The following is a 20,765-nucleotide window of genomic DNA, read 5'->3' as shown; positions in this document are numbered from 1 at the left end:
TGGCGTAACTGGTTTTTAATCCTATTCAGGCACAGATTTAATGGGGACAATTAGCACCAGCTGGTACAGCACATTCTCTTTTGTCATATGATACAATTGTTGGTTATACATTTCTACAGCTTCACCCAGTTCCTTAATTTATGTTGGGCCTCTGGCTGCCTTTCATTATGTGGAAGCTCATTATTAAAAGAGACTGAGTTACTGTCATGATTTTTTTTTTTTACACAGTTAATAATCAGAAGGTCCTTCTCCATTAATGCCTAATGGATATTTTAAATACTAAAAATTGGTCTCAAGCAACATTCTGATCACCTATGTTTACTTTCCCTCCCTTGTTCTTAGGGAGAAAGTCTTTTTTGACTTATCTGAGTGAACACAGTTTCATTTCATTGGCAAATCCCAAGCAACGCTGTAGTCTTCATTGTTTTTTTTAAGTTTCACTTTACACATTAACAGGAACAGCATACATTCTAATAAGTGAAAACACAGACTGCCTCTAGATTTCTCACTGTTCAAGTCAGATCTGGCCACCACTTTATAAGTATACTGTCAAGCAACCAGAAGCTTAGAACAGGCGTCTTTAAACATATTTTATTTACTTCTTTAGTTGTTACTCTACTGACCGTTGCCGTGTTACAGCACTTCCAATTTGCTCTGGATCTGAAGTATAGGAGTCTGAACTGCTGTAACCATCTGCTGGTAAAAGAAAGTACAGTTTAAAATTCATTTTGCACCATCATCTAAAAGACACAGATAATATGCTGTATTGTAAATATGAAAAGTTAAGTTTTGTAAGAAACTTAAGGAAAAGTATCTGCAAATATTTTAAAAACCATTTAATTGACTACCATGAGACAACATCTAAGTTTCCAGGGATCACTTGAGAAAATCAAGCTTAAAGCAGAAGTTGGCTATGTGGTGTATGAAATAACCTCTCCTCAAACACCTATAGGAGCCATGCAGGCTGTTATGCCATCTAGTGGAACAAGTGCAATCACTCTTCTAAGGAGAAAAGAACAAGACCTTCCAAACCGAGAAGTTTTACATCAGCTTAGTACAAAACTACTGGTTTTCTGCTGGTAGCAGAATGTGGTTTTCTGAACTACTTTCAAAGCTGTTTGGAGAGTAAACAATGTTAATGGCTATATAAGGTAGAGGATCGTCACTCAGGAAAAGTAATCTTCAGATGCCACGTAGTCTAATTCATGAATCTGATCATAATCTCAAATCTAAGGGAATTCTTTTTGAGTGTTTCCAATTACTTGACAGTCAAGTACAGTTCCTATTAGGAATAATCTAGAAAACCATTCAATATTATTGTTCACCTCAGGAGAGTGGTTTCTGCTAGTAGAACAAATGAGTCTCCAGTTTTGTTGGTATTTCATTATGAACGGAGGTAATGTACATCATCCTTCCATTCTAACTGCAGTATTCCACATTATAGAATCATAGAATCGCTAAGGTTGGAAAAGACCCACAGAATCATCCAGTCCAACCATTCGTTTATGTCATTTAGTGGGAGTTTAAGACAAAAATTCACAAACTTGTACTTAATCACATACCAAAGTAGTACATTGCTTTCAACTTTACTGGAAAAACAGTAATTATTTTTGCTGCTTTTATTTTTACTTGTGTAACAACAGTTTTGACACTATGGGTGCTCGCTATAGAAATATTATTAACTTCTCCACTTATCACTAAGCTTCTGTATCATCTTTCCTTTGTTCCAAATCACTTAACTTGCAAAGAAAAACAACTGTGCATTGTTAAATCTCATGACTTCTCTCATTTTGTGCAATTGAAGTTTGTTCCTGCTTTGTGGATTAGGTCTGAGGGGCTCTTTTATAAATCTATCACTTCCAGCCTGAATTACTCTTGAAAAAAATGCATGGAAAATAGAAACAAAAAGCAAATTTCTCAATACCAAACTGATGTTCATAAATCTCAATTTATTCTCAGTTTCAAATACTATTTTAATGTCTTGATCCATGAACAGTAGACCAAGGGAAGTAAAATAATTAACATGCATTTAAATTTTGATCAGTAAATCACTGAAAAAAAAAATCAATATTCTTCTGTACAATGCAAGAAAAAGCATGTGAACCTAGCAACAGAATATTGTTATTTCTTAAGATTATCCATCCATGAAATAATATTTCCAAAAGAGTAATAAAACAATTACAAAAACTTGCTTAACTGAAGACTGAGACACCTTATTATCAAATAGATTGTGGCACAGCTGAGCAAGAAAAAGCAACTACAACAAACACAAAAATGAGATCAGCCCAATAACTCCAGGAAACGCATTCCCAACATCACCACTGATTTAGCGTAGAAAATAGTCAGATATAATACTACTGCATAAACATAATTATCAAGATAGCAAGATGCTAAAAAAATAATCTTGTCAGACTCGTAGCATTTCTTAAGCACCAGAAACTCAGGTTTTAGAGGTAGGTTGTGTTAAATGATTTCTTCAGGATTTACCCAAAAGGTATTAATCATTCAAATTACTTAAAATATACTGACAACAGCCATTTCTCCAGGACAAGGACAAGCATCCCTTAACTACAGTTTGATATACTAAAGAGTGGTCTTAGTTACACTGCAAAAAATTTTGTTGTACTTCCTCTGACATAGTTTTTTCTTGGTAATTGCACAGTTACAAAGGTTAGGCCATACTCAGACAAGAGAGAATGGAAGTGGTCTCAGAACTTAAATACTGCATAAAATAGTAGCTCCTCCACTGCAAGATCACATTGGCTTGTTCTTTTGCATTAGAGGACTTCCTACTGAAAACAGAACTCTGCCTGGAAAGAAAATACAGACAGGCCCAAGAAATTACTAATGTATAAGACAGTGTCATTGAAACAATTCGTGGAAAAAGAAAACACACTGAGCCATTTAGACGGTGCATTTTTGCAATTTATACTACAAACTGAGGCACAGAGAAGGATTCAAAGTAATGAGTTCTTCAAAGTTTGTTTTCCCACTTTCTTTAACTTTGGAACTTTATTTTCAGTAAAAATGATCTCAGAAAACAGACTCTAGAAACTTGTTCAGGCTACCTGCAATCTGGAACCTATCTGATTCATCAAACCAAAATAATTCAAAATATTTTGGACACGGCAGACGCTGAAAATCAAAAATACTACTATAAACAAATATACACCTAAAAAGCTGTACCTAAAAAACATCTGAAAGTCTATCCCATTTTGTAAGCAGTTAAAAGTAGTTAACTGCTCATAAATTTTGTGGTTAAGAGGTCTTCTTGGTCTCTTCAAAAAAACACGTCGTTAGCTGATTCTGAGGAAATTAGAATCAAATGCTACTTAGTCAGTTCCGCTTTCCATACATTTCCATTTCTCATCCTAAGATCAAAATAGAAAACTAGAAGATAATAAAGAACGGATGAAAACAAACATTTCTGAACACAGATGGTAGGGAAACAACTCCAGTGACATCAATAGAACCTTCTTAGTTACCACTTTTAATATATATTTCGTATCAGAACTGTTTCTCAGGATAAGTTTATCTCATTTAAGAGCTTCTGCATTTAGTAAGTTTTCATTTACTGTATACCTACATTTTGCTTAACATTAAAATGTGATCAGAAGGTATTTGATACTTACTAACTGTATTTCCAGATGTGTATTTCACAGATGAACTCATTTTGTTTTCTTCTGGGAGATCAGGTGGTTTCACAAGTAGTGGGCTAGTAGGGTTAGTATGATCTGAACAGAAAAATAAGTTTAAATGAACAAGTGTACTCAAACTAGCCTTTACTTCTGACATTAAAATGTTGCAATTGCTTTCAATGTCCTTATCTGAAATGCTATTCAGAAGACTAAAATAATTGCACTTTAAAATAATTCACACATCAAGTGGTAACTTTGAAGTTTCACATTTTAATGTGCACATTTTTCAGTGTTGAGAGAGTTGTGAATCTTCACCTATTTATAAGGCTAAAGAAATGTTAAAAGAAGTGTATTGTGAATCATTTCTTAATCCTCACATACTGAAAGCTGCACGTGAGTTACACAGAAATACAAGAAAGTACTGGCGTATTAGGCCAAATCTATAACTGAGACTGTGGACTCCACTGTTCAAGTAAAATTATCCAACAACTGAGTTTATCCTTGACTAGAATATAAAGCAGGTCTATGAATACTTTAAAATGCATCAGCCTTCAAAACAATGAGCAATATTTCTGACTACAGGGTAATAAGATGTTTCTCCAAAGATATACTTCCTGCTAAATGCAGGATTTGCCAAACCTGTGTTCTCCATCTTCATAGCTATCTCCAGAATTTAATAAAGAAACCCAAATGAAATCTATACCATGATGCTCCGGAACTACTCCAAGCGATAATCTTTCTCAAATGGCTAATCTAAACTCTGCACTGATCTGGACAATATTCTAATTCCTAACTCGGGAACCTCATCAGCTGCTATGCTGCTTACAATTCCAAATGTTTTCAACTACAAGAAAACAAAGACAGGATATTTAAGGAAGCAAGTTAAATTTACAAAACTTTCTTGATTAACAAGGGAAAATGTCCTACCACTTCCAGTTCTTTTAAGCTCCATTTCCTGCATGTGGATTTTGCTTGGAGTCATTCTTATGGGAACTGGGTGCACAATTGCAGTATCCTGCGGAAGAGATGGATTAAGTGGTGTTAACGTGGTTTTAAATTATTCTATTAAGAGTTTCTGACACCATGTGAAATGTCATTTCTAAGGAAACAAAATCATTAATCTAATTTTACACAATTCCAGGGTATTTAATATACCTATGAAACCAAAGCTGTATGTGCTGAAGTTCCTCTAAATTCATATAACGTATAATACAGCATTCTATTTAAAGAGGGAGTTCTAAACATCTTGCTAGGTAACTGTGACTATAGGATGCAAATTTTGACAACTTTACATCATTTTTAAAATACTAGCTGATATCTGTAATTCCAAATGCGCCTGCAAAAAATTCTTTTCAAAATTCCAATCAATTTATGATGCCTCAGAAAATTACAGACTTAAAGTAGTATGACTGATTTGCAGTAAGATAGGTGCTTTGTAGTATATTAAGACCAACAGTTTCAAGAGTCTTTAAAATAGTAAAATCTTTGAAGTTTTAGTATAAACAACTCTATGGAATAGATCTTTTGATAGATCTGATTTTACAACTTCTGCATTTTCTCTGCATTTCAAACAAGTGACTGGAAAGGACATCAAGTTTCAAACCTGCTCTAGTATGAGAATCTGATCTTGACTACTCAAGTATATCATTTCTCCAAGAACAGTTATGTTTACATGATTAATTCTAGAACTGTTTAAGTTGACTTGCACTACTTGTTGCAAATATAAACTTTTAAAACCACTTTTTAGATACAGCTCAAACACTTAATCCAAATGGTTAGGCTTCTACGCTCAGTTCCACAGGGTAACCATTAACTCTTAACCATAACCCAAAGGGTGTAACACTTAACTCTAACCCAAATGGATAACCTTAGCCAAAGTACAAATGTGTAACCCATAACCCTTAACTCTAACAAAAAAGAGTAAGGTTTAACCCCAAACCTAAAGGGTAATCTGTAACCCTTGTACCTAAACCAAAATGTTAATCCTTAAGCCTCATTCCAAATGAGTAACCCTAAACCCTTAACCCTAACCCAGAACCGCAACACTGCCCAAAATCTGAAGGGTAATCCTTAACCCTTAATGCTAACACAGAAAGGTAACCGATAACTCTAACCCAAAATTTAAACCTCTTCAAATTTAAAGCTCCTTAAATCTAACCCCAAATTTTAACTCTTAACCCTTAACACTAGCCCAAAATGCTAACCCTTACCCCTAACCCAAATAGGTAAACCTTATCCTCCTGTAACGGTATTATTCACAAATCATTCTTGCTGTAGTTATTTCAGTTCGTTACTCTAATGGGTGGCTTCTATAAAAATAATTTGTTTCAAACAATTAAATGAACTTTTATAGAAGTATTAATACAGATCAGTAATCCAAATTTATACAAAGCAACTTAACATGTTACCAACTTTCTCTTAGAGAAATCACCTTCATATCCAAGGAGATGAATGTCTATTAATTTACTCTTTAGTCTGTTATTAAATACTCAAGAAAGCTAACTAGCTAATTCTCCCCTTTGGGAAAGCAAGAAAACAAACAACAAAAAAAACAACAATCCAACAATTAGTTCTACGCAGTACTGTTGAGATTTAAAATAAGTAGACTGTGTACTGCTGGTGAAAATTTGCTCTCAGTTGTTCTTATGTCAGTAAAAAATAAAAGTTACCAAACATCAAAGATGCTCACCATTCTTTACACAAATCTTATCAACTCCAAACATCACAAGTAAAAAATTCCTTCTCCAATATAAATTTATTTGAATTCCTATTTACACACACATGCGTACACACACAAACATGGGCAACATGAAAGTTTTCCACGCACATTACATTTCCACTTTCAAAGTTAACTGCATGTGGGAAATTTTCAACCTTCAGATTTCTGCCCTTTTATAATTATGTGCAGGAATAAACTACCATCCTACTGGGGAAACAAGGCAGTGATAGCTCTATACTGTTAACTAATTATATTCAATAAGAAAACTATAAACTGATTTCCATCATGTTTACTTAATTACAACTTCAAAAATCTAGTACATTTAAGTCTATATCTTTGAGATGAAAAAAAGGCTGGTAAGTAACATTTTGCTTTGTTCAAAGTACTCTGTGCACTAGAGATGGTGCAGTCTGAATTCTAGATTTCAGCATCCAGAAATGCTATTTCCACATTAATAGCAGTGATATCTCAGAGTAGAGTTCTGATATATTTGCGTATAGTTACTAATTATTTCATGTATGTACTTGATATTTTCAGAAGGGACCACTTTGAGATTAAAAGCATTTAGATGTCCATTACATAATAGATGTGCACAATACAGTTTAAAACAGTAGTTACAGCAATAATTTTTGTAAGAAAAGTGGGAGGAAAAGTAACTGCTAAAGAGGTAGTTTTAATGCATTGCAGAATCATTTCAATGTTACATGCAAAACAGTGTAGCAGATCTTTGGCTTCAAAGCTTGACAAGACCCATCACCATTCAAAGCGTTCCTCATTAAGTCATTATAGAAGCATAGGTTTAGCTGGAAAAATAATAACTATTGTAACTAAATAAAAAAAATAGAATAACTAAATTGGTGAAAACACTGGGGTTTGATACATTACATCCATGAAAGTCTGACAGCTTTTTCAGTTAAGTAAGAGTGTTGCCGACACCTATGACTCTGTATTTTGCAGCTTGAAAAAATACTAAAGATAGAATCTGAAAAAGAGACTAATATATGATTGGGAGTTGCTCTTGAGTTACCTTCCATTTTCAAAAAACAGTATGTTTACGTATTTCCTCTAATTCAGCTTTTGACAGTAGTGTTGCATTAAAATCAAGAAAACAAACATTCACTGCACTCAGATATTAAAAGTGAGTAGTACCAGAAAAATTCTATTCCTAAAAATAAGCAAAATAATGAATAAGCTTGTTACCGTTCCCTCCCCCAAAGAAAAAAAGAAAAAAAAAGGAGTTCATGGAATCATGCGTTAACAGCTACATACAATGAATAGAAATTCAGTGTTAATAAAATTAATTTCAAACAAGCAAGCTAAGTGATTGACTTACAGGATCAGCTGGTGCAATGTTAGAATCAAATTGGGTCAGAGTTTGTGAGCTTGAAGAGCGTTCGCTAAATGTCTCCCACTGCTGAACAGACAGAGGAGAGAAATCAGCATGATGAGAAAGATGGGAGTAAAAGATCACCGAGAAGACTTAGCATAGTAGTTTGGAGGTTGCACTGGAAAGCACTGTATTTGGACTGGGCAGTACTTAGAAGCTACGCTAACGTATATCATATCTTTCTATTTCACTTTGAGACTGCACTGCAATCAAGTTTGTTACCTGTCAGTATTCATCTTTTACATACATATTTCAGAGTGAAGACACAGGTGCACAGTTAACTCCAATACTTTCAGAGTTCTTGTAAAAATTACACAAGTAGAAAAAACTGTTAAGCCAATTAAATATTGTTGAGATTCAGTGCCGCATGTTTGTAATTATAAAATCCACAGAAAGATTCCTCAGCTTTGTAGTTGCCCAGTTTCAAATATATTTAGGAGGCACTGATTTTCTTACAAAATCTCAGACAAATGAACACTGAGCAGAGTGCTCTAATTATACCAGTCCAGCTTGCTAGTGCAACCTCTGAGAAATGATTCTATTCTGTAAGAGTAATTTTACAAGTCTAAATCACTGACAAGGCAAAGAATTAAATTCAAACATACCACTGATTGTTAAAAGCAAATTAAGTACAGTTTTACAAGATATAGGCATGCTGTATCAATACACAGTTGTCAAGAGTCCTCATGCTTAATAAGTCAAAATACTGTCACAACTGGATCAATGAAGTAGCAAAACACATAAAATTAATCTGTGATCCAGAAACTAGATGACAAATCACTACAGGATCGTTAAACTCGTATCTTGGCATAACAACAAACATTAGCCAAGTTTCAAACAAGATTTTTAGGTTTTTAGCACTCAGACTAAAACGTTAGTATGGTCATGAAAACAAATCAATATTCTTGTCCCACCTCTGTAGGTAAATCAACGTGTATGTTTTCAGATTATATAGGGCACAGTATATTCTGTTAGTCAACCTAATATCATGTACTCCCCTACATGAAACCACAGTCAATGAATGAGTGAGCCACATTCAGGCGCACATAGTCCAGTTCCTGCAGTGCTTGGAAGGTAACTTTCTGACAGGCGGTGAAGGAGCCAATGAGGAAAGGTATGCTGCTGGAGCAAGTTCTTACAAATAAGAAAGGACTGGTTGGGAACATGAAGGCTAGGGGCAGCCTTAGATGCAGTGAACATGAGACAGTGGAGTTCAGGAACTTACATGGAAGAAAGAAGGCAGTAAGTAGGATTGCAATGCTGGACTTTTAGAGAACCAACTTTGACCTCTTCAGGGACCTACTTGGAGGCATCCAGTGGGTTAGGGCATTGCAAGGTAAGAGGGCATGCAGGTCAAGGAAAGGGATCCTCCCCCTCTCCTCTGCCCTGGTGAGGCCACATCTGAAGTACAGTGTCCAACTCTTGGCTCCTCAGTTTGAGAATGAATGGGAACTTCTAGTGGAGGGCCACAAAGATTAGGGGCCTGGAGTATCTCCCGTATGAGAAAAGGCTGGGAGACCTGGGACTGTTCAGCCTGGAGAAGAGAAGACTGAGAGGGGATCTTATCAGTGTTTAATAAACATCTAGTGGGCAGGAGTCAAATGGATGGGGCCAGGTTCTTTTCAGTGGTGTGCAGTGACAGAATGAGGGGCTATGGGCACAAACTGGAACACAGCAAGTTCCATACAACAAGAGGAAAAACATCTTCACTGTGAGTGTGACAGAGTGTTGGAACAGACTGTCCAAAGAGGTTGTGAAGTCTCCTTCTCTGGAAATATTAAAAACCCTCCCAGATGCTCTCCTGTGTAAGCTACTGTAGGGAACCTACTTTAGCAGAGGGTGGGACTCCTAGAGGTCCTTTAGGAGGGTGACCTCCAGAGGTCCCTCCCAACCAATTCTGTGAATGGTCCATACGTGAAACTAGCCTGAAGTAGTCGTTTAGAAATAGGTCTCCACGAAAATTCCTAAATAACTGTTTTCAGTCAGTTGAAATTAATTAAATGTAATCAGAACAAGACTCACTAACGTTTTAAGACCCTTCACATGTGGTGCTGTTCCTTGCAGAGAAGGAGTCCTATCTTTTAACAAAGGCAAAGACTATGACGTCATTCAGCTGGTATTTTCCCACAAAACTACCCCTTTTTAGCAACAGTGTAAGCTTTCCCCTTCCTAAAAGCTGCATCCCACTCCATACAGGAATCAACTTATTCTTGCGGTGCTCCACCCAGTCATGAAGAGGCGGCACTGTAAGAAGTGCTACAAAGTTTTTAAGCCAAAAAAATCTAGCACCCAAATTCTGTCAGCCTTTTCCACATTTTGGTCTCTTGCTTTTTACACAGGTGCTCATTTTCATGGAATATACAGTAATACATATCTTAGAACAACCACTACCCTTTGAACTTGACTTTGCCATTGCCCTGAATGTTACTGGTTATACAGACGAACAGACCTTTTGTTTACAGCAATCTTGTTACTTACTTTTTCAAAACTTCCATAAAGGCATGCAGCATGTATGTTATACCCAAAACAAATGCTAAAATATTTACGTGCATGTAAAAAAATAAATAAAACGAATGCTACAATTACTTCTTGTTCTACTCCTCTGAAAACATACTGCAGGGCATTTATTATTTGTCCTTGGGGTCTGTAGCTAGACACAGATAAACATAACACCTTCTACTAAACCAAGGAATGTGGTGTTAAAGCTTCATTCATCCATCCTGAGATACTATCAGAAACTAGTTACTGCTAACTCCCTGCTACATTGTAAACTACATTAAGTGTCTACTGGGCACCATCTGAAATGGTAACATCACAGAGCAATGACGGTAACACTAATTAGCAAGGATAAATGTCTCATAAGTTGAAACTAAAATACCTGCCTTTGAGACTCACAAAGGTCTTTCAAAAATACCTTAAAAATGTTAATGACAAAAAGGGAGAACTCACAACCTGAACTACTACTGAAAGAACATCTAAATATTTGAAACAGTTGTGAACTCCAAAGACACCATATCTGTGTCAAAGCTAATATGACACCTGCTTTCAATGAAAATTTAATAGCCTTCCCAGTTTTTTTAAACTCTCAGAAGTGTGTGCAGCACCAGCACTGAAACTGGAAGGAAAAGGTTTCTGAAGTGAGAAACAAGAGATCAGTAGATTATAGAGATGAGACTGTTAAGCATGCATCCATCTAATCCAGATAGATTTTTATAATGTTCTTTATTTTGAAGTTTTAAGTTGACACCTTGGTCCATACTTTGTGAGCTTACACTACCTGAGCTTGAGAACTGGAGTGTGAAAATCAATTGTGAGCTAGAAAAAACAGAGTAACCCATGTTTTTAAAACTAACTGGGATGCAAATTGCTTGGAGAGGTAGTTCATCCAAAGCTGCGCAGCTTCACAAGCAACTCATTTGTTGATGACAGTTGTAAGAGGCTGAAAGAGGCAACAGACTGGTGCCTGCTGTAATACCAAAAATTTTTTCGTGGCAATAAAACCTTGAGGACTTTGACCTGATTCATGCTGGAAAGAAAATGTTGCAAAGCAAGCACGCGTAGCAATACAGCTAAGAAATCAGAACAATTAGAACAAAAAGCTCTCAATATTTAACTCCTAGTATAGTTAATGTTTCTTAGTATGTTTATTCTGAGAATTTTTCCAAACCTCTTATGAGTTTGAATTGATTTTCAGGAGAAAATATCACATTGTCTAGCAGAACAGATAAAGTCAGTTTTGTAAAGAAGATTTTGGCTGACAACCAATGATCAGCAACTTTGTTCTGCTACTGCAATTCTCCTATTCAATTGCTTTGAATTGCAGATACAGAATCTGTTCAACTATGATGCAGCTTACCAAATTAGGAATCTTCATTGCAAGCATGATGTTCTAATCTTCTATCCATTTTTAGCCTAACCATGAAATGAAGTCACAGAAAGTTCTATTGTAGCCAAGTATTATCATGTCTCTTACTTGAAAGGACTATCCTAGATGTTAAAGTTTTAGATGCTTCTTGAGAGATGCAGAGTATTAAATCAAAGTGGCTTCCATATTTTTTCCTTTCTTCTTTTTTTTTTTCACATAATGAAAAACAAACTCTAGGAGGTAAACCCTTACAGGCTTTGTAAGCAATGGACATCTGTGAATAAATCTTCTTTGGTAACTTTCATTTCAAATTTTGACAAAATACAACCCTACCATGTAAGTAATCTTATATAGTAAATACAGACAGCAAACAATAATTAAGAGAATAACTGCAGTAAGAAAAAGCAAAAACTGTAAATTCAAATTTTAAAGTTATTGGCTCAAGATCCAACTTTGCTTCTGAAGGAAACCCAGAGCTATGAGTCCTCTGTATTACTGGTGAGATATTTTATATTTCAGGGTAAAACTAGCTCAGTGTCCAGATAAAGTCAGAAGCTTATCCTGAAGTTCTGTGGAAGTTTTGATGGTAAGATCCTTCACAGTTACAAAAAAAGAAAGCATCCGGAGAAATAATAATAATAATAAAAAAATCAACTGAAGTTCTCCAATAAATACAAGAGGATATCATTTAGTGATGAATATGAAACTTAATTGCTATTAATTACATTTAAAAAAAATATCTCACCTACCAATGAGGCAGAAAAATTGGAAAGGTAACATTTTCACAACTTAAAATGTATGCTTCCTGTGTTTTTATGGTCCACTGTCCTCGAGTTTTTGTCAACACATCCACATCTGGTGATCAACAATCTACTTATGAATTAAATATGTTCATACAACTTAGCTATTGACAGCAGCAATTAAATAACTTGGTTAGATGTGCTAACCTCACTGCTCTGATTCAATTCTGGCCAGGTCTGGTTTAGTGATGGCATTGATGGAGACTTGCTTGGAGGTGCTTCTGCTGGAGAGCTGGAGTAACCAACCTCACCGGTTTGTTCCCCAACTTCTGAAATGAAAGTAGTCACTGTAAGTAAAAATCATGAATTACTTTCTCTGCATTTTCAAAAAGGCTGCCTGTATCTTATTCTAAAGTACCTCTTATTTCCACTTTTTCAAAGAGCAGACAAAACAGACGGATATGACTTAAAGGTGCAACCCTTACGATGAGAATCTTAGTGTTTTCTTTCACAGCATCTTGTAAATTGAACCAGCTTACCAGCTGTTGCCTTGCAAGAGTATGTTGTTATTGCAATTCTAGTTTTCCCTGGGCTTTCAGTAAATCAAATTCCTTGCAGAAAGCCTCCCCTCTTCAGAGTTGCACAGATTTTTATAATGCAGCACACATTTATTCTAACTAAAAGAGAACTGAGTAACCTAATGGTAAACAGCAGATTAAAAATTCTGCATGACAATGAAATGCTGCTTACAACATCAACTAATTTGCTACATCTCACAATACAAACTGCAAGCAATGCCTTGGAAGCCTCAAAAACTGAAGTTCAGATTACAAATAGAAACTGTAACAGGAATAGGTGAAAAAACAACTGATAAGTAGCTAGATACACTAACAGAATGTCTGTAGACCAAATAATTAAGACTCTGAACAAGGTAATATACTGTAAGAAAGAAATCAGTGAAAATCAACTGCACCTTCAAAAACCAACAACAGTCTATTGATTTCAAAGTACTGCTGGGGAAAGCAGTAAGCACAGCCTAAAAAGAATATCTGAAACACAGAAAGAAGTTTTCCCATTTTGAGGCCTTTGGAGGCTAAGGTGTTACTGATATTTACAACAAAAACAAAACCAACAACAACAAAGAAATGAGTAATCTGCTGAAACTTCAAAGGTCTCATAAACTTTCTGTAAATAGCAAGGCACAAGGTTGAGACTCAATGTTTCCAAAATTATATCCAGTACCTACCCAACACCTCGTACTACTGTCCTTCAGGAAAAATTGCTTTTCAATTTATTCAAGATAGAAGCTGCATCCAACATTTTTCTTTTTTTTTTTTTTAGGAAAAAACTTCCAGCAATAACAAAACATCAAGGTTATATTAAGATGGTCTTTAAAAGCAGCATGATGTTAGCAAGTAGTCAAGACAACACATTGTAACCACTACACACAGAATTAATGTGCTAAATTCTACATGTCAGTGGTAATGTTTTGGGAATGTACATTGCACATTCACTGCTTTGAAGGATAAAGTGAACAGTGAGTTGAAAAACACTCCAAATTCTCATTTCAACAGTGGTATGCTTGATGACTGAACTACAGTTAAATGTCAGTTCAAAAGATAAAGGCGGAAAACTGCTGTGGACAGGCTGTATGGCTACCTGCAATACAAGGCATTTACAGATATCTACATGAAAAACTGATTACGCATTTCTGTAAAGCAAGTAGGTAACTAAGTAAGAAAATGCACATCAGATTCCTTATGAACAATAATCCAGAAGCATCAAATTAATCCATATACACTATTTTATTTTTTTAACAGTGCCATTTTCTATTAAAAAAAGGAAAACAAACCTTTTAATTTAGATATGCTATAATCATGAAATTATTTTTAACCTTAAGAAAAATATCCTTTAGAAATTAAGTATTCTTGCAAAAACTGGGTTTATTTTCTGTTAATGAGGAAAATATCAGATATAGCGGAAAGAAAATCTGTTTTTCCTTAGAAAGAAATGGCATTGTTAGAGCAGACTGAACAGAAAAAAACACCACAAATATACAAGAAAGCAGAAACTTCTCAATTTTGTAACAGATTGCTCATTTTTATACACTGAGATAAAATTGAGTTAACTGGAAAACATTAATTTTCAGAACAGAACTCACAGAGGAGTTTATTTCAGCTGTAGATCATAAATTTCATCAAGATGGGTGCTATCAACACAAAATACACGTTTAAAGACTTGGAGAGAAGCATCTGTACAATCGACTTCATTCTCCAATTTCAGTGCGGTTTCCTTCTACATGCTGTTTTCACACAGACATTTGACTCATTCTGAAAAGTGGACATAACCAACTTAGAAATACCACACCACAGTGTTAACTGGAGCTGCTGCAATTCAGAGATTTCTTTGTAGAATACAATCCAATTCAAAATACTAACCCCATTCAAATCTATTGTGGAATTACCACGGTGTTCTAAGAAGTTAATGTCTCAATTATTTCCCCAGGTCAGCATAAATATAACCACCTCATTGGAAAACTGTTTAAAAATTCTGTAGGGACACAGACAAATGCAATATTGCATAACAGCTCTATGCCATTTGAGAGAATTGCATCTCTGGTCACAAAAGCAGATGTCAGACAAGACCAACACACTAATGGATTTGAGACACCTGTGCTTGGTCACAGATTCATACAAGCAGGAGCAGCTGCCAGACTAAGTGGCAAGAGTCTTCAGTGCCAGTCCAAACAGAAGGGTATTAGACAGAGCACTGTTACTTCTCTTTCGCTTGGCCACTGGTTCAAAATCAAAATGGAAAGAGACAGCATTTCAAGCACAGATTTGAAATGATTAAGGAAAGAGTTTCTAACAAAAGGACAGAAGTAAATAAGGGCATTGTTTAAGCTCTGAAAAAGTTTAAACTTCTATCAAAGTAAAGAAAACAAAAATCAAGTAAATCGACCTTCTTAAACAGTCTGAAAGTATGATATGCACGCTGATACCTCCATTGCAGATGAGGATTACTACACTAACAATTTCTTTTTTTGGTGAAAGTTGTTTTTTGTTTTCATGTGATACAACACTCAAAAAGCTATTCCAGTGCCTTACTTTACACTTCCTATTTCTGAGAAGACTGACCAGAAGCAAGCATTATCAAAATATACCTTTCATGGGGAAAAAATACATCATAAAAACAGGTTGATCTTTTGAGGCTTGATGTGCAGTCCTCAAGTAGAGCAGACAGCATAACATACACAGTAACCTGCACTTAGACCTATTAGTAACTTACAGATTAAAACTGTAAAATTGGGATTTGGACTATTGTAATTACAAGCAAAGTTATAGCCAAATCAAATAACTTCCCCTTATATATTTAACTCAATGTACATGTTCTGGTGACAAATCCATGTCAGGTACTAGAGAAGATTAGCTGTTTCCAAAACTAGAGGCCCAAATAAAGAAGAAATAAATTAATTGCATAATACGCAAAAAGTTTGCAAGTTATTTTTTATCAATGCCTTTTAAAAACATCAGCAGAATCAAATATCAGTTATATTTCTGTATTTTTATTTTTAAGCATAGCATACACAGTATAATAATCTTTCAATGTTCATCAGAACAAAGCAAAATTCCTTTAAGATAGGAGGGAAAAAAACATTGAGTACTTTTAGAAGTAGTTTTTCTTCACACTTAAAGACTACTCTGTCCTTCCTGAAATTTTATTTTATCAAGCTGCCTGTGAAATAAAAACATACACATAACACTTTTTGGTTTCATGTCCAGTTCATAAAACTTTCAAAGAACTTCAGTTATATGACAAAATCCTCAACACTGTCTACACCAATCAAAGCAGTAGAAAACCAGGTATGGATGTAGACATTTTTGTAACTATAGCTTTTTTTTTTTTTACTCCATTTTCTATCGAGAAGTTGCTTGGCAATCACCTTGACATAACAAGAGAGTGGATAGTTTTTAGATAACTGTAGATACTTCTTATGAATGTCTTTGCCATAGCAATGTGCTTACTCATACTGAAAACACTACAGTTGATGCTGGCTGCTGCTGAAAGGCTGAAGAGCTGAGTGAAAAAAAACATGGTTTAATTATTAAAGCAAAGCCACACTATCTAGTTTAAGAGCTCCTCAATAATTGCCAAGTGAAAGTCTCTGACATCCTACACACACAGTAGGAAGGGACTCCTCCCTATTGAAATATTTAGTAAGAAGATAAAGTGCTAGAAAACTACAATACTTGTACACCCACCCGTGCACCTTCCAGAGCCAAGATTGCTTAATGTTTTTTTCCTAGTAATTAAATTTTGTTTTTTTGAAAAATATAACACAGAGAATTCATCAATAACGAATGGTGCCTAAAAATACACTTCCTCTAAACATAAGTTGGTAAGAGACAGTAAAGTACAAAGGCTTCAAGTTTTATTACCTAATAAAAATTGAATGACTTGACATCTTCAAGAATGATAACAATGGAATTTTGAGGAATCATTTGTATATCAAGTAAATTTATTTCAAGTTCTACAAGAATTCAATGTTCATGGTAAATACAGTATTTACAAAGTAGATTATAGGTATTCTGCTTCCTTTATCTGTTTGAAGATAAAAACGAAATATGGTCAAAACCATCCCGCTTTTAAATGGCACTTTTACACGTGCTTTTGTCCTACCTCTGACATTGTATCTCAGAATATTTTTAAGTACTTTCAAGACTTAGAAATGAATGCCCTATTTTTAGAAATTAGGTAAAAAAAAAACACATTCATTTGAAATCAAATCTGAAGTACATTTGGATTGAGAATTTGGAATAAAATGTCTAATTGTGAATATACCTATACTGTGATAATGTTTTCTTTAAACTATAAAGGAAACAGGCTGTATTTCAAATTGAGACCATATATATACTATTCTGAAATTACATCTCCCTCTAGAAAAGGATTTCCTTAGATTAGTTCTGAACACCAATTGTGGTTCCTAAAAAATTGCACACTGATTCAACTTCTACCAAGTGCAGTAATATGCTTGTTCACTTACAAACCTACAAGTATCTCGTAACACACTGTAACTTTAATTATGCTATCAACTGCAAATAGCAAAATCTTATCTTACCTGTTGAGTCTTCCAAATCAATCAGTTTGGGCATTAAGCTTTCAGGTAGCTTTTCTGGCAAATCATATCCATTCTTCCTAGCAACTACCAGATGAAACGCAGCACAGAACTCATCCAACGTCAGTGCACCATCTTTATCAAAATCCGAAAGTTCCCTAAAAAGGAGAACTTAGTATAAATGAAACCAAATTTATTTCCAAAAGACGTATTTCTGTTGTGCTACTTGGAAGAACAAAGAATGCAGCCTGTAGTTCACTTTTGCCTATTAAGAACTCCATATTAGCCCTACATGCTCTATTCTCCAAAGAATAGCTCCAAAGCTTTTACTATCAGTATTTCTTGGAGGTTAAAGATCAGATTTAAACCCACTTATCCCTCTCCAAAATTTTTGTTTCATTGTTTTTTTGATAATTTCTTTGCATTTAAGATAGTATTATAACATTATTGGTGTCAGATTTTGGTACACTAATTCTTTCTTACAGTGACAGTGCCAAGGCAGCATCATTTATTTTCAATAAAATGGGAAAATATCTGAATTAGAAATCACTGCACTGATGAAAGACCAAATCTTTCAAGGTAAGTCAATTAATGTTAACATGCAATGATGCACTATAAATTCCAGAAAGAAAAGATCAGTACCTGAAAGGGGCCTACAGGAAAGCTGGGGGGGGAGGACTTCTTATAAGGGCATGTAGTGACAGGACAAGGGGAAATGGCTTTAAATTGGAAGAGGGTAGACTAGCTATTTAGACTAGCTATTAGGAAGGAATTCTTTACTGTGAGGGTGGGAGACACTGGAACAGGCTGCTCAGAGAGGCTGTGGATGACCCCCCCCCCCCGAAGGCATTTTGGGCCGGGCTGGATGGGGCTTTGAGCAACCTGGTCTAGAGGGAGGTGTCCCTGCCTATAGCAGGGGGGTTGAAACTACATGATCTTTAAAGATCCCTTCCAACCCAATTCACTCTATGATTCTATGATCTATACAAAACCAAAGCTCAATTTATCATGAAGTACTACTAAATGCATTTAAAAATATTTGCATCTGTATGTTTTGTCTAAACTTCCTTGCTGAGACTCAAATAAACATAGGAATAAAGAATTCATAATTTATATTCAAATGTATCTTTAAAAATATAAAATTTCAAACCAAGTACTTCTTACTCTGAAGTGTTTACATTTTTTTTTAGAAAGCTCAAAATGCTGCTTAAAGTGTCAGCCTAGACCCATTGAAAACCACTAAAATATTGGCATGAATGTGAATAGAAATGAACATAGTTTAGTAGTGAAACTTTACCTAACACCTTTCACTAAGGAGATGCTTAGATAACACCAGATAGCTGTGATCTTTCAAAACAGCTATCCCAAAACACACCACACTTACCAAATGTGGGAAAGTTCAAGAATAGGTAGTTTCGACTTAGTGAAAAATTCTTTAGCTGCAGATCCTGAAAAATTACAGTAACAGTTTTTAATGCTTGAACCACTTTAAATCATCAGAAGACTTACAGATTTTATGGTAAACGATGTCAGCTATTTAGCAAAGGTCTAGGGAAAAATGGCACTAATTTCTAGAGATGAAGTGAAAAGTGGCTTCAAGTCCTTTCTTGAATTACACTGCAGTTTACCAGAACGTTATCACTAAAATGCAGTACTTTCTTTGAAATGGTATGCAAACCTAAGTACCCAACAAAGTCTTTGCACCAGAACTGCTGCACCCACAATTATATTTTTTTAAAGAGTAACTTACCTGGTATAAATCCATTTAGATCAGGTTGAATGGTTTTAAACTGATTAACATAATACTGCCTTTGTTCATCAGTTATTTTCCAGGGGTCATCATAACTACTTGATTGCCTACGAATTTCATTTGTTGTTGTAGCTGATGCTACAGTTCGTACTGTTGTCTGGTCCTGAAATGAAATATTTTTTCCTCAGTATTATCTACCTAAAGTGCTCTTATGAATTCTCAACTTCTTGCCTTCAAAAAGTAAAGCATAGTTAAATCTCACAGTAGTTTAAAAACTACAAGAAACTATCAGCAGAGTGCATCTACAGGACAATGACAGGGTATTTTTGCACATGAATACAAATGGGTAGGAATGATTGCAGTTATGTAAGCAAAAAAAAACCAACATGGCACATACACAAAGAAGCTAAGCACAAATATTTCATAATTGTTGGCATTTTTAAGAATTAGTAACTTGCAACTACATCACTTGTATCTGTTGGGTAAATAGCATTGAACAGACTACAGCACAGCTACACAGTAAACATCTGCAGTGAAAAATATATATAAAAAAAGATTGCAACTATCTGAATGACGCAAATTAAATACCAATAAAGTGTCACACCTGGACAGAAGCAGGATGCATGGCTAAAAGAGCACTGGTTGGTGGGGTATCAGCAAAACTGACCCAATTTTCTTGATGAGGTGGTGGTGAATGACCAGACCATATGGGATCACTAGAAGTAGATGAGCCTGAAAGTAGAAGAAACATTTCTTTTTTCAAAAACAAAAACCAAAAACCTGGAAAATTGAGTAAGAACTACAGATACAGAAAGCAGTCCAAAAAATTCCAACCATGAAACACAGGTTCTCATCAGGAAGACGCACGCTTGTAAAATGGAGAAGAAAACTGAAACCAAATTGCATCAAGGTGACACTGTTGACCTCCTGACAATAATTTTAGACTTCTATATTTGGCCAAATTAAATCTGTACTAAAAGGACAGAAGTGACGAATGAGCTTATTGCACACATGCAAAATTTAAACTGAATTTTATACATGTAATGCACCTTAAATAATACTCAGTACTTTCTCCTCATTGAAATAAGCTTTTGTACTGACAGTTATTTAGAAGTGGCATAAGATTTCAGAACACAACTTATTTTTAAGTTTCATGGGTTTTTTTTATAGCTTTTAGTTATTCAATGAATATATCCTTGGAAATTCCTCTTAAAAGAATCAGGCTTTTTAGCATAGACCTTTTTTCTCTAATTCATTCCTCAGTGAAGTCAGTTGCTTAAATACAGTCCAGTAACAATAAATGGCACCCATATAGACTGCTGACACCTGCCATGTATTAAGTAACTGGAACACAGCAACTGTGATTCACCCAGTGCCTTGTTATAAGAAACTTCTGAAATTCTGCTGACATTCGAAGTCTTGACATTAAAATGATGATGAAGCAAATATAGAACCATTTGGTCATCCATTGTTCTATGTACAAAAACTGGAAAATTCTATTAAGTTGCAAATAAAAATTAGAAATCTAAGGAAGTCAGAGCAGAGGAAAA

General features: G+C 35.1%; 1 protein-coding gene across 33 annotated transcripts in view; it reads right to left on the bottom strand.

The window, feature by feature from the left end:
* Positions 1-20,765, bottom strand: part of REPS1 (RALBP1 associated Eps domain containing 1) — a 65,805-nt gene that overhangs the window by 8,593 nt on the left and 36,447 nt on the right. For 6 of the 33 annotated variants that reach the window (XR_001465852.4, XR_003074221.3, XM_015284082.4 and 3 more), the window contains exons 5-13: positions 19,820-19,947; positions 19,216-19,378; positions 18,850-18,913; positions 17,469-17,623; positions 12,557-12,696; positions 7,691-7,771; positions 4,566-4,653; positions 3,633-3,734; positions 624-696 (exon numbers count right to left, since the gene is read on the bottom strand). Coding sequence is in view for 31 of the 33 variants with exons in the window: in XM_015284082.4 (XP_015139568.1) it covers positions 624-696; positions 3,633-3,734; positions 4,566-4,653; positions 7,691-7,771; positions 12,557-12,696; positions 17,469-17,623; positions 18,850-18,913; positions 19,216-19,378; positions 19,820-19,947 (994 nt within the window). In the remaining 2 variants the exon portion in view is untranslated. The remainder of the gene's footprint in view (positions 1-623; positions 697-3,632; positions 3,735-4,565; positions 4,654-7,690; positions 7,772-12,556; positions 12,697-17,468; positions 17,624-18,849; positions 18,914-19,215; positions 19,379-19,819; positions 19,948-20,765) is intronic. The other 27 variants (XM_015284085.4, XM_025148733.3, XM_015284086.4 and 24 more) reach the window with 18 other exon arrangements.

Source organism: Gallus gallus, chromosome 3 (assembly GCF_016699485.2).
Source record: "Gallus gallus isolate bGalGal1 chromosome 3, bGalGal1.mat.broiler.GRCg7b, whole genome shotgun sequence".
NCBI lineage: Eukaryota > Metazoa > Chordata > Aves > Galliformes > Phasianidae > Gallus > Gallus gallus.
This window is presented reverse-complemented; position numbering and strand designations above follow the sequence as displayed.